This window comes from Petaurus breviceps, unplaced genomic scaffold (assembly GCF_028583685.1).
Source record: "Petaurus breviceps papuanus isolate PSGF00001 unplaced genomic scaffold, PetGlider_PUasm1.0 90743, whole genome shotgun sequence".
In the NCBI taxonomy this organism is placed as follows: Eukaryota; Metazoa; Chordata; class Mammalia; order Diprotodontia; family Petauridae; genus Petaurus; species Petaurus breviceps.
Window position 1 is genome coordinate 13162399 of NW_027187332.1, and position 14673 is coordinate 13177071.

At 33.7% G+C, this 14673-nt stretch overlaps 1 protein-coding gene across 3 annotated transcripts in view; it reads left to right on the forward strand.

Annotated features, from left to right (window-relative positions):
• The window catches only part of GPR180 (G protein-coupled receptor 180), a 41920-nt gene extending 28613 nt beyond the window's left edge, over positions 1 to 13307 (forward strand). For 2 of the 3 annotated variants that reach the window (XM_069067336.1, XM_069067337.1), the window contains 6 exons: positions 703 to 883; positions 1022 to 1071; positions 4707 to 4864; positions 7144 to 7335; positions 9923 to 10000; positions 11288 to 13307. In XM_069067336.1, coding sequence (XP_068923437.1) covers positions 703 to 883; positions 1022 to 1071; positions 4707 to 4864; positions 7144 to 7335; positions 9923 to 10000; positions 11288 to 11446 — 818 coding nt within the window. In that variant the 3' untranslated portion in view covers positions 11447 to 13307. The remainder of the gene's footprint in view (positions 1 to 702; positions 884 to 1021; positions 1072 to 4706; positions 4865 to 7143; positions 7336 to 9922; positions 10001 to 11287) is intronic. The other variant, XM_069067338.1, reaches the window with a different exon arrangement.
• The last annotated feature ends 1366 nt before the right edge of the window (positions 13308 to 14673 follow it).

The following is a 14673-nucleotide window of genomic DNA, read 5'->3' on the forward strand; positions in this document are numbered from 1 at the left end:
CACCACACATTCATAGGATTCAGATATTAAATTAGGGAATGGCTCCATGGATATAAGCTATAGTTAGTCAGCCTTATCACCAGAACTATCATTCTTAAATTTTCTATAACAAACATATTTCTTCATTAATTAGCTGAGATAATTAGTTGTTGGGCCATTTAAGAAATACACAAAACCATTGGTGACTTTAACAAAGTGTGTTTCTAACAAAAATAAATTCTTAACTTTCACTTTAATATGAAAAGAACAACATTTTTGGAGAAAGGCAAATCTATATATTATACAAATGAATGCCAAATTAAAAGCTTTTCATTTACTTTTTTGGAACAGTCAAAATATGCATTCTGTTGGTGAGACTATTAGAGCCAGTAGCATTCACCTTAGTTCTTTATAGCTTAATTGTAACCAAGGGAGGATGTTTATACTGTTTAAACCAAGGGACAGAAGATTATAGCATGACTTGCTTTTTTTTATGGTTGAAAATTTGTACTAAAATTAGAGGACTAGGTTTTTTAAAATAATTTTTTTCAGTTCATGACCAAAAGCAAACAGTTATATGAGTCCAGTTTACTTTGAAATACCAAATGTGATTCAGATTTAAAATTTTTTTCTAGAAACTTGTCAGAGGGATTTTAGTAGACTTAGAAATACACTTTTTATTTTTCACTTGATGCAAACCATCTTTTTTTTTTTCTCTTCCAGGGTTACATGAATTCTTTTTCCTCCTAGTCCTGGTATACTTTGTGACTGCCTGCATTTATGCTCAATCACTGTGGCAGGCTATTAAGAAAGGAGGGCCTATGCACATGGTTTTAAAGGTCTTAACAACTGCATTACTCTTGCAAGCTGGTTCAGCTTTAACTAATTACCTGCATTTCTCCAGGTACCTTGCTACCATTGAGACTCAGTCATTAAAGTTAATTAATTCTAATGAATCTTTCCAAATTATGGTTATTTTGATTATTAATTTTGTTTTAGAACTTTCTAGTTTACACTAATGCTACTCCTTTCCATTTCTTAGTTACTCCAAAGATGGAATTGGGATCCCTTTTATGGGAAGTTTGGCAGAGTGTAAGTATCATTTAAAAGTACATATATTTTTAAGCATAGCCATTAGTTTTTGTAATCATTTTTGGTTGGTAAGTTCATTTGATTAAAGTTTGGCATTAATTCAGCCAAAGTTGGAGATTCTGTCTCTATATGGACGAGTTAGCTCTGTTTTCTTCAATAACCAAGGCCTGTACTTATAATTCAGTAAGCCATTCTTCTAAAATGAGAATCGGTTTCTTTTGTGATCACTTGAATTTTTGCCGAGTTTGAACCAGTGGAAAAATTTCAGAGGGTAATCAGTCTGTGACAGTGATTGACATAGGTACAGTAATTGTCTTGATATAGATCTATATTTAATCTTATTTTTTCTGCTTTTTATTTTTGGAGTACAGAATTAAATTGGAAAAGTTCAGCTAGGTTTGAGTACATACCATTTCACAACTGAGAATAAAAAAATATGAGGACAAACCTTATAGAGCCTACCTTAACTAGGGTTCTAAATATGAATATATCCTTCAGGGAGTGGCATTCCTTATGTTTCTGTCTCCCCCACATTTCACTATCAAATGGGTTGTCATCTGGTTAGTTACTTTTACTAGGTTCATAAATCCACTCTGCTAATCCTGTTGTCTAAGGTTTTAAAAAATAGTGAGCTTGGATTTTACTTGTATTCACAAGCGAGACATGAATGAACTCCTGAAGTTCATCTGTATCAACTTTGATTTATCAGTGGGCTCAACCAATTAGTGGAATGTTTGGGTCCCTTAGTTCTCTACCTCTTCCATCTTATGAATGTCTTTTACAGAATCATAAGATTCTCACTTAGAGTTCATCTAGTCCAAGCCTGCCATTATATAGGTAAAGAAACGTACACAAGGAGACTTTAAGTAATTTTCCCAAGGTCACACAACTGGCTAATAAGAAATATGGGATTGAAGAAATATGGCATTTGAACTAGTCTCTTAGCAACAGGACAAGTGTCCTTTCCGTTATACCTTGTGGCTGCCACACACTTTGTACCTATACCAAAAGTTAAGAAAAGTAAGAAAAACTTAAGTGATAATATTATTATTATTATAAATCTGTTAGGGTTGAATAAGTGAGGTATTTAAAGTTCCTGGACAAAATGGAAGGTTTTAGTATCCATATTCTTTTGGACTCTCATTCATACAGTTTGTTGTACCTATAATTAGCAGGTAATTCACTCACTTTAAGATGAACCAAACTACTTTGTGTTCAGTGGGAGAATTATATCCAAAATGTTGTATATTATTTTGTTTCAAACATAATTTTCAAATATATGAAGAAATAATTTGGAAAATCAAACTAATTGTAGATATTTGTCTTTGACATTTTTTGCAGTTTAATCATAACAAATAACAACAAATATGATGATTATGATGATGATAATAGCTAGAATTTAGGTAACTTCTACTTAAGTGTCAGTTAATGTGCTTAAGTGCTTTGCAGTTGTCATCTCATTTGATCCTCATAGCAACCCTGGCTGTTACTAGTTCCATTTTAAATTGAGGAAACTGAGGGAAGCAGATTAAATAACTTACTAAAGGTCACCCAGCTAGTAAGTATGTGAGGTTAGAATTGAACTCAGGTCTTCTAGCCGCTAGGCCTAGTACTTTATCCACTGTGCCATTTGACTGCCTTGTTTGTATAGGATAAATAACCAAACAGTGGTTTTGTGACCAAATAGCTAGTTGTACAATGTTTACCAAAAGTTATGTTTTAACTTTTGCGATTAAGAGATCCTGTATTATATCAAAATCTAAAATATCTTTATATCATTTGAAAATATTAGTCATTTAATAAAACTGAGTTTGGTGTATCCTATCCTAAAATGAAAACATAAGCATAAAGGCAAAATAACCCATTATAATTATGACTATCTGGGTTAACAGCAAACTCTCAAATTATTTGATCAAATGGATCATGTCATTATTAATTATATTTGACTTATGTTCTTTGAATGTAAGTAAACTTTGTTACACAGTTAGCTTTATATCACTTTTAAAAATAGCTTCAGATGAGAGTAGTGGCTGTCCTGGGTAGCTTTAAAAAATGTAAACAAGATTCTACAGAAAGATGCATTATGTTAAATTGTGATAAGTTTTACCATGAACCAAATCAAAATTCATTAGAACATAAATGTGGTTCAATATTTTTTGGTCTGCAGAAAAGTAGTTTGTGAAACAACAACCACATAAACTTAAAATATTTTCAGTCTTTTTGGTTTACTTGATTTTATTGCTATTTTTTGCATCATCCATTAATGCCATATCTGCATTAATGTTGCTTCCATCGATGTCAACTTGCACTTTTAAATGATGGCCACCTGATGGCGCAGCACACTAGTGCAATGGGCATTCATTTTTCTTCAGAACTTGAAACTGTGACTCTCTACAGTTAATTCTCAGAAAGCAAATCATGTAATAGTCATGTGTCTGTTACCATGTTATTTCATATTAACATTTTGTGTTAGAAAATATTAACTCTAAACACTATAGTTAAGTTAAAGAAATATAAAATATTGTGGCCTGCTGTGATGAAGAATTCCAACAATTTTGATGAAATAGATAAGTTATGTGTTGAGAACTGGATCAAGAAACAATTATAAAAACTTACTAATAATTGTAGCTTATATTTGTGCAAGCTGTTTTTCACTTCATAAAATGTTTTCACAATAGCCTATGACATAGGTAGCATAAGTATTATTACCCCCATTTTACAGATGAGGAAATAGTCTCAGAGAGAGGAAGTGACCCGCTCAGGGTCAGACTGCCAATAAACAGCAGACCCAGGACTAGAACCCAAATATTTTGTCCCAAATCCAGTGTTCTTTTTGTTATACTACACAGCTATTCAAAATTAGATTTAAGGTAGGTTTTTCTACAGGTGTTCAGTAAGTACTCCTTTTAAACAAAACAATAATGTTTATTCAAAGAATAAAGATAAAGACCTAAATGATCTTGTAGATTTATTAAAAGTATTACTTCTGTGGTAATCAAATTTCTGATTGAATAGCTTCATATTTTTCTTTGTATAAAACTTGTGCTACAAATACTTGAATTTAAAATGAAATTGATACTAACTTGTCATGATCTCATAAAATGTACTAATGGAGAATTAAAACTCAAGTCCTACCATTGATAAACTGTGTAACCTTTACCAAATCTGGACCTCAGTTTCCATATTTATGAGGGTACAGGGTTATACTAAATGATGCCTAACATACTTTCCAACTTACTTGAATTAAATTTGGTAACTGTTTACTTAATGCCTACTATGTGCAAGGCATTGCACTAGGAATTAGTACTTGGGCTCTGAGATTTTTCTGGGTTGAGATGTATCTTAAAAATAAGGCAAAAAATAGGCTATTGGGTGGTGGTGGAAATTCATGAAGCACTGACTAATAAAAGTTAAGTTAGTGGGTTTAATAAATAAACAACACTCCGTTTTCAAATTTATCTAAACCACCTACATGTTGTAGTGAGTACTAAATGAAACATAATTCCACAGTGTCATTTTAATTCACAGACTGGTTTGCTATTCTTTTATCTCTTTTATTTGCTGGTCTCTTAGAAGGAAAGAACACTTTGTATGAAGAAGAATGACTCTCAATTTTTGTTTTTGTCTTTCATCAGTTTGTGACATAGCCTCCCAGATCCAGATGCTGTACTTATTGCTGAGCTTATGCATGGGTTGGACAATAGGCAGAATGAAGAAGTATCAAAGCAGACCTCTCCAGTGGGATTCTACCCCAGCATCTACTGGCATAGCTGTAGTCATTGTCATAATACAGGTCTGTGCTGTTTAGTCTGATCTTCCTGTTTTGCTTTGTTTAGAGGGTAGAATTAAATTCAAGAAGTATTGTCAAGTTTGAATGTATTCTGATTATTAAATTATGAATAGACAGTCACAAAGACTTCTTGTTGCATTTAAAGAATTGAGTGCTAGCACCTAAAACAGAAACTTTTATTTTTTCCAACTTGAGTATATTACTACTAATATCATTTAACTTTATACCATTTAACTTTAATTTACCTGAATCAAAACCTCCTATGGAGGAGTTTGTGCTATTTCAGGATAACCCAGTGTTAAAGATGATTAATTATAAAGTCAGCAGGTCCGGTTTTTTACTAAGTTTATCAGAATTCAAATCACTAACTGGAAAATGGAGTTTGAATTTAACTGGAAATGAAAACCTAGAATAGGAAAGAAGCAGAATTTAAGTGAACTAGAGAGTATTTTGTCTTAAAGAAAATCTTTGTTACTGATTTTCTCTCAACCTCTTTTTCTTAAGCTAAATGTAGTATGATGGTTTCCACTTTATTTCAAGATACCAAGTTCTAGGTATAAGATATAAAAAGATACATATAAATCAGAGTAAATGAAATTTGCTGATGTATATGATTTATGATTGATTAATGGTCAGTATTATTTTCAGGTAAACATAAATATCATTTCATAATTCTGTAAGGAATGGTTTAGAATAAAAAACTAATGATCTGGGGAAGAGAAGCCCCAAGGCTTATCACAGGTAAGTATGTACACTCACTACTTAGACAAGAAACAATTCTATTATGCCAGGAAGTAAATATTAATGGGAAAAAAATAGACTTAAAAATAAATGAAAAACTACAAAATTCTAACAATTGTAATGTTTTGGTCCTGGAAAATAATTAGTAAAAGAGATAGATTTACCAATTGATCAAATTTCCATTTCTCATTTTATGTCCTTTTCTTCATAGAATTCCTGTTACCTTTTAAAAAGAAGAAAAGGTTGAATGTAAAGGAATTTGATCCCAAACTCTTTGATCTATTTAATTTTAATGTATCACCATAGACAAATTATGTATTGAGTATTCATAAGATATATGTCACTGTACTAGATTCTGTGAGAGCTTATGGAGTATAGATTGTATGTCAAGGCCCCCCAATTTAATAAGGTGAAAAGGATGGTTAGACACTCTATCAACATAAATATATAGATTATATATCAATTTATGTTTATAAAGTGAGAGTGAGCTAGAATGTGTAAAAGTGACATGAAGTGTATTAAAGACTAGTTTTCTGTTAAATGAGAAGCATTTTCTTAGAAGAATGTTTTGGATCACAGCTTACAGGATGAGAAGGGTTCATTACAGTTGACCCGAGAGGGGTTGGAGTGGGGCAGGCTATTCTACTTGTGGAGAACGATCTGCAAAAGGCTTTAACCAGAGAAGGAAGTCTCCTACATGGGGAATGGCAAAGGAGTTTAGGTGACTAAAACAGTGATTTGACAGATTTAAACCCCATGAAATCCAAGAATAGCATAGGAGACATTAAACATTCTAAGGTGGTAGATAACATTCTCAAGTGTGTGTGTTTGGTAGGTCTTAAAAGTGGCACTTAGGATTGACTGAAGGGGAGGCTAATGACTAGGATTTCTGTAAAGTATGTTACAGCAATTCAGGTGCAAGGTATTCAGCCTTTGATAAAGAGCTTTGGCAATGGGAGGAACGATGAACTAGTTTATAGGAAAGAACGATCTGATAAGCAAACATAGCAAATATTAAATCCAAAAAGTACTGAAGACTCAGAGGGTACCTGGTAATAGTTTACAGTATGTACTAAATATACAGATTTGCACCCGAAGGTCTTAAGACATGATAGCAGAGACAAACCTTTAATAAACAACTGAACAAAAAAAATTTTTTAATAAACAGATTTCTAGATTATGAAAGAATAGTGAGATATTGAAGATTGTCCTCAAGGTTGTAGACTTGGAGAACCAACCTGATGCTGATAAGGGAGATTGGAATAGTGAATGAATTTTAGAGGAAAGATGAAGATCTCTTTCTTTTCGTGTTGCATTTGATACTTTAGATTTGGGGAGGAAAACTGCCTTGTTTGTTTTTTATTGTTATGTTTAAAGAATGGCTATGTATCATTAAATAAAGGACTATGCCTATACTTTATCAAGTGACAACCTTTGTGGTTTGCTTGACTATGTAACGTCAGTAGTTTTCAGAGAAGCATCTGGGGAGAACATAGACATAAATATTTTCTAAAATATAAGATCGCTATTTTTTTTTACAGAGTATTTTGCTGCTTTGGGAACAATTTGAAGATACCAACCACCACAGCTACCATGCACAGCATAATTTAGCAGGGATACTTCTAATTATTTTAAGAGTTTGCCTAGCGTTATCTATAGGCTGTGGTCTCTACCAGATCATCACAGTGGAAAGAAGTACACTTAAAAGGGAGTTCTACATCACATTTGCCAAAGTAAGTGTTCTGTGTAGGAAATAAATTTTTTGTTTTTTTAGACTTTTTTTTCATAAAGGTAAATGGCACATATGTGTAAAAGATTCATTTGGGAGGCAGGAGACCCAGGCTAGTATCACTACTAGTTCATCCTGTAATCATCATTCATTATTTTTGATTTCCATTGATTTTTTAAAATTTGTAAATGGAGGGATTATTTATTCTCTGTTGTTGTGTAGGACTGTTGTAAGGAATAAAGAGATGATAAGAATAACTAATAAAGCAGTTTGGACTCTTCAAGAGGACTCTGACTAGCCCAGGATGCATCATGTTGTGAATAGAACACGAAGACCTGAGTTAAGTTTTATGTCAGACATATACTGTCTTTGTGACCCTGGGCTAGTCACTGAACTTCTCAGTGCTCAAGGCCAGTGATGTCAAACTCAAACAGAAACAGGAACCACTAAATCATAAGGTTCTCTTCAGGCCTCAGATTAACTTAGTTTTAAAGTGTAATATTTTCTGTTTTATTTATTTTGTTAAATGTTTCCAAATAGCATTTTAATGTGGTTTTGGCCAGACTCAAGAGTGTTGTGGGGTGCATGCAGCCCGTGGGCTTTGTGTTTGATACCACTGTCCTAGGTAACTCTGAGACTATCAATACAGAGAATGTACTGATCTACAATGGTTAGAGGGAGTTTCTTACCAGAATGTTCCCTATATCAGTAAAATCACAAGTCCACTCCCCAGTCCTTCTTTAAGGGACATATATTAAATGAATACAAGATGCTACAGCTTGGGGCGGCTAGGTGGCGCAGTGAATAGAGCACCAGCCCTGGAGTCAGGAGGATCAGAGTTCAGATCCAGCCTCAGACACTTAAAACTTTCTAGCCGTGTGACCTTGGGCAAGTTACCTAACCCCAATTGCCCTGCCTTCCCCCCTCCAAAAAGGAAAAAAACAAATTAAAAAAACCAATAACAACAACAAAAAGATGCTACAGCTGAAAGGGTACAGTCTTGGGTGGCCAGGTGGCTCAGCGAGTAAGAGCACCGGCTCCAGTGTCGGGATGACCTGGATCAAATCCGGGCTCAGATACTTAGCACCACACCCAGAAATAACTGTCTGTGTAACCTTAAGCAAGTTACTTAACCCCAATTGCTTAAAAAAAAAAAAGGGTACAGTCTTTCATAATGCAGGCCTCATCAGAGGTAGAAGTTGGGCAATGGACCATTTTTCTACAAAAACAGACACAGTCAGGTAACTGAGATACATTCTACATCCTACTTAGTCTACCTAACCTCTGAATACATATCCAGAGAACAGTGGGAACAGGTGAAGAAGATGTCATGGCACACTGGGAAAAAGCATTGAATTTGGAATCAAAAGGACCTGGATTTGAGACCTAGCTTTGCCTCTGACTACCTTGGACAAGTCACTTAATTATTCTGGGTTAGTTTCTTCACTTGTGAAATGAGGAGACCACATGAGATTGCTTCTAAAGCCCTTTCTAACTCTAGATTCCATAATCTTGTGTCTTACAGAGGTCTTTCTGCATTATTGTCCAAAGGCAAAGAGAATAGTGAAAATGATTCTTCCATTTCTCTTTTGCCTTTCTACTTCTGTTCTTGGTGTGATCTTGAAGCCAATTTGATTTAATTGGATTAAGAAGGGAAAGTTTTCACAGAGATTCAGCAAAGGATGCAGGAGGTAGAGTAGAGGGCTGGTGACTGTCCAACAGTTCATTCTTGCCCTAGGTTATGTCTTCTTTCTAGACTAGGAGTGGGGAACATGCTGCCTTTAGGCAACATGTGACCCTCTGGGTCCTCAAGTATAGCCCTTTGACTGAATCCAAACTTCACAGAACAAATCCCCTTAAATTAAAAGATTTGTTCTGTAAAACTAGGTCCTTGCACCGGACCTAGAAGGCCACATAGGGCCTCAAGGCCACAGGTTCCTCTCCCCTGTTCTAGACTGTACCAGGAGCATACCTAATGTCAATTATATCAGTCCAATCCCCTCATCCTTGTACTGAGCACTTAAGATCTATATATCAGGGAAGGAAATGCCACTTTGTTTCATCCTGAAAATTCTTTAGAGAGTAAAGAATTTTTTCTTATCTTGGATGCTTTTAAGAAACCCTATTTAGGGTTTTTAATTATTAAAATACAGTCTTTTTCTTTCACTACTTTCAGATTTAAAGTATAATAAACTTGGATTTAGTGGTTCTAACTTTTAAAACCTGTCATCTATTAATCAGTTTTTGAATTTCATGAAAAAAGGTTATTTGATATGTATGAAAATACAGTACAATCCTGTAAATTAGGTATGTAAGAGTTCATTATTGGTTCATCAGGATAAGAACTCATGTATACATGGCATGAGTTTCTAAATGCTGTAAAAATATAATCAACCTGGTGAGACAAAAAGCTTATTAACATGACAGTAGCAAAATCTGTACTTCCAGGTCCTAGTCATACAGTTCCACTTTGAAGACAAATAGAACTGATTTTAATCAGCCTTGTACTATGTTACTGTAGTCTTCCTGAAGTTTCATTTCAGAGTATAGGCATAACCTTACTCATCTAACATTTTATCCTTCTGTTTCAGGGATGTATCTTATGGTTTTTATGCCATCCAGGTCTGGCAACCATTTCTGTTATTTTTAGTGACTACCAAAGAGAGAAGGTGGGTAGTGTGAAATTAAAACTATATATATGTACATATGTTTTAGTTAAGTAATTATGAGAGTATAATTATGTATATATTTGATTAAGTAATTATGAAAAGACCAAAACTCTCTCAGTTTCAGAAGTTAAATCTATGTAGAAAGAAGGGGAGGAGGTATCTGTCTTTTTGCTTAAAGAAGCAATGGGTCTTTTTGCTTAAAACCTGTGTGCAAATTAGAGTTTTAGAATAAAGTTCCCTAGAAGAAGAGTAAATTATATGTATTTTTTCTTTATCACAAAACCAAAAATTAGGCAAAAAGTGACTTTTAAGGAAACTACCCTAGAAAAGAAGTGGAATCAATGTTTACAGCTTAATACCAGATCTTAACCCTATTGGGGGCTTTTTTTACATATGGCTGTGGTGAAGATGTAGTCATTGCTTTACATTGCTTTTGTTAGGATTTTTTTTAACTGGTTAGCCAATTCCAAAATAATGTTTTACAAAATCAAGTTAATTAGAAAAACCACAGTACAATGTTGTCTTTGACTGGAGATTAATTTTTTTAAATTTATGATACGCTTTATTCATTTGGTAAACAACAGTAAGAAATCAAAGTGGATTTACAGGAATCTATCTTGTTGCTTTAACATGCTGGGAACTGGAGTGAGGAGGCTGCTACGCTCAAGTATGCCATATTTTGATTTGTGTCGATACCTACCTTCTTAGGTGAATAACTCCATCATTCCAAAGTGGAGTTTTGCCAGCAGGTCTTTACAAGCAATGCAGTGTGTGCTTGAATGCACAAATGTTTTCTGAGCCTGAGGTATTTTACAAAGGGTAAAATAGGTAGAAAGGTAGTCTACAAAAATAGAGAAGTGACTTGAGAATTTGAAAGGGCTTTTAGAGCACTTTCAAGGTTGAGGGGAGGGGATGTTTTATTCCTATTGCTGTATTAGCCTGGAACCCAATTTTTCTCATTATTTGTAGAAACTTCTTCCTTCTGTACAACTTGGCTCCCTTGGGAGGGAAGTTGGTCTAGAAAATTATTCTTTTGTGTCTCACTTTGCCATCTACAAACTCACTGCTGGAGGATTTTTACATGTTAACAATTATAATTCTGAACATTTAATGGTATTTTCCTTTTATATTTTTCTATATTAAAATAATCTGCTGAAGTTCATGAAAGAAGTAATATTTTAAAATAATAAATATGTAGGTATATAATAAATTGAATATAATCTCTGTGTTTCTTCATGTAGAATGATGACTTTTACATATTAAAAGCATTCACTTTCTCTCTTTTAGGCTATTACAATAGGTGTTATCATCTGCCAATCTGTTTCCATGGTTATCCTCTACAGACTTTTTCTGTCTCATAGTCTATACTGGGAAGTTTCTTCACTTTCTTCAGTAACACTACCATTGACAATATCATCTGGACACAAAAGTAGACCTCATTTTTAATACATGGTTAAAGGAAGAGTGCATTCATTCAACAAAGTGCAATAAGGATCCAAATACAGTGATGTTTCACATTTTTGTTCATACGTTCTTTTGGAAAAGTTGAACAGAAAAAGCAGAGTATGTTATGGTCCTGGCATATGAACAGTACCAAAACTGAAGAAAGCCAATAAAAGAAATGTTATGAAATATATATATATATATACACATATATGTGTGTGTGTGTGTGCAAACTATGAACTTTTAAAGAAAGGTTATTCTTCTGTGAACAGTTTTTTTTTTCCCCAATATGGAAACAAAGGGAAAAGGAACTGTGTAATATTTTGGTTAGATATTTTCAATACATATGCTTCCTCATCTTGTATCAATACAGCTGATTCAGGTTTGACAGCCTTATAAAAAGTAATCAGTTAAGTGATTACTTGCTCAAACATGTCTCAGATAGCCCAGTTATGAAATCAGTGTAATACACTGACTAAGACTGCTCTCTTTTTAAGCTTTAAGGAGAATGCAGTTCATGTTTAAGAGTATATAGGGCTTAAAAAATGAAATCACTTCAGGAAATGAATGTAAAGTGTTCACATCTAAATTTAGTAAGCTTTTGTTTGTTTGTGGGTTGGGGGGGAATCTCATATTTTTTTCTACCACTATTGACTCTACTTCAGATTTCAACTTGAGTAGCAAGGGGCTTTTGATAAATTGTTAGGTGAAAAATAAAACTAAAAACATTATATGGATGGTATGAACAGAAAACCCAGAAGAAAGCTTTTAAAAGGTCACAGTATTATGATGGAAAAAATAGCAGGCTTGCATGTTTGAAAAGAAAAAATGAAAAATGGAATGTGTGATATGGTACTAAATTTTTAATCCTCATATAATTCATTTCTCTTATATTGAATCCTCAATCATAATTAAGCCATATACACAGATTAAATTAACAGAAGCATTTCACATAAATGTTGGTTTCAGTCATCAACTACCCATGAATTCCTGCCCAAGGATACTTAATCAGGATTAAATTTTCTATGAATAATTGAAAAACAAAATACTCACTGGATTTGTTATAATCCTGGTTGGCACTGGGTTCTAAGTAGTTGCCATCTTGAATCCATTGTAATAGAGCCATACTTTGTTATGCCCCTCTATTGAGAAAGCCAGCTGAAAAAAATATACTTTATAGAAGTGCCTGTTTATTGAAATAGTGATTAAAAGGTTGACAGTCTTTTCTGTATGAAATTAGCATTACCATTAATAGTCATTGATAGGAAATTTCCTTTTCACCTTCATCAGATTATTCACATTTTCATTTTCACCACTTGCTGTGTCATTGTGAGTGAAAATTTTATTCATTTCTAAAGATAGCATGTTCAAAGAAATGAAACCTTGATTTGGTGGTCTTTTTTTTTTAAATTAAAAGTTAATAATGGAGCTTGATTTTCAAATGTCCGTGGCTTTGCATTTTTTTGGTGTTTGCCTCAGTTCTAGGCTTGTTTCATGTAAGGGCTGAGTATATTTGATTATGACTAAGGCAAAATGGCACCATGACAGAGTGCAATATGCTCATTAAATCATCTCTTGAGGAGTTCTTGGTAATTTGTTTCATAAATGAGAACTGCAGGTTGGGGCTGGAAAATCTTGAGGTATATTCTAGTTTCACATGTTGTACAACTTGGTCACAGGGTTTTTCTTTTGCTCCATGTTACTGATAATCATACTCAAGTTCTGTTGTATTTAACCAAAGCATGATTAATAAGTTTTAAAAAGTGAAATTCTTTCTTTGAAGATGTAAAACAATAGTAATTGTCAATTTGGAGATTTTCTTGTGCAGGGAAAATACTAATAAATCCTTGTTTGTCCGTTCTGAGTTATATGAGTCTGCAATGTACATGGCACTTAGCTTTCAAGAAGAAAGGATTTTTTTTCTATCCTCTCCTTTATATTCATTGTATATATTTGTTGTAGGCTTGGGTGTTTTCTTTGTTAATTTATTATGGTCATTTCAGGAATCATTGTTTACATGAAGGAAAACTTTTTTTCACTATGAAATTGACATGCTTTTACTCTAAGTCTGTCCAAACTCAGAATTAATAGGATCTGAACTAGAAGAAATTATTCCATCTTTTTATTTCCCTAATACCTAGCAACCTCATCATCACAGTTCACAGCAAACCCAGGGTTGGTTGTATGTTGTGGAAACCCTTAGTGAGGGGATCAAAAGCTGACAAATAAAATGTTTTTCCAGATTCTGTTACTGGCATTTGCTCACCTGGTTGCTGTTTGTGTTTTGTTTGAATTTTATTCATTGGGACTTTTGGATAGTCAGTATCTGCAATAATACTGCTTGCATTCAAATTTCTTAATAAAGTCCAAGGTGAAAAAATGTTCTTTTTATTACCAAGTGTATGTTCTTTAGTGGGATGAATGATTACCTCTCCTTTGTTTGTTTTTCTTTTCTGTTGTAATGGTCTAAATTAGAATTGTGGTGAAATCAAAAGTGGAATTGAGCATGTATAGGGCTTTATAAAAATTCAAGGCTTGAGCTGTGGCTTTTGGCCAGTGAGTATTGTAGTCATTACTGCCACAGTACAGTAGAAGGCCTTCTCTTGGGGAATGTTTCATATGGACTCTGACATGAAGCTTCCTCTAAGAGAAATTGAGGATAGGCAAATAGAAGTAGAACCTTAAGGAAATGAGACTTAATTTTAAAGAAACAGCAGGATTTCTACATCCAAATGAGCACCCTTCTCTTTAAAGTTATTCTCTTGGAACACTAGATGTTTAGTCCAGTGATGCTGCTATTGCTTATTTTTACCACTCCTTTTAGAATTGTCTTCAAGGCCAGTGGCACATTCTTACATGTTCTCAATACAGAGAATCTTCACTTTTTCAGTAGATTTGGTTTTTGAAAGTAGCCACAAGTCATTCATAGCCAAGTTTGAGAAATGTAACATGTAATTAAATATAGTTAATGCTGTTTTTGGTTTGGAAAAAAAAAATTAGTTGTGACCAAAGTAATGAGAATAGTTTTCTTGTGTGGTTTGTAAGTGGAATTTCAAAAGAGAAATTTCAAAAATGCTTTTGAGCGACGACAGTATCATAGCATCACAAGAAACAACTCATCTATATAGAACTCAGTTACCTGAAGCAAAGCTTAAGACCAGGCACTTAGTAAAACAAAAGTCTCATGGACAGCCAAAATAAATGTCACCAAATGCATGAAATAACTTCTG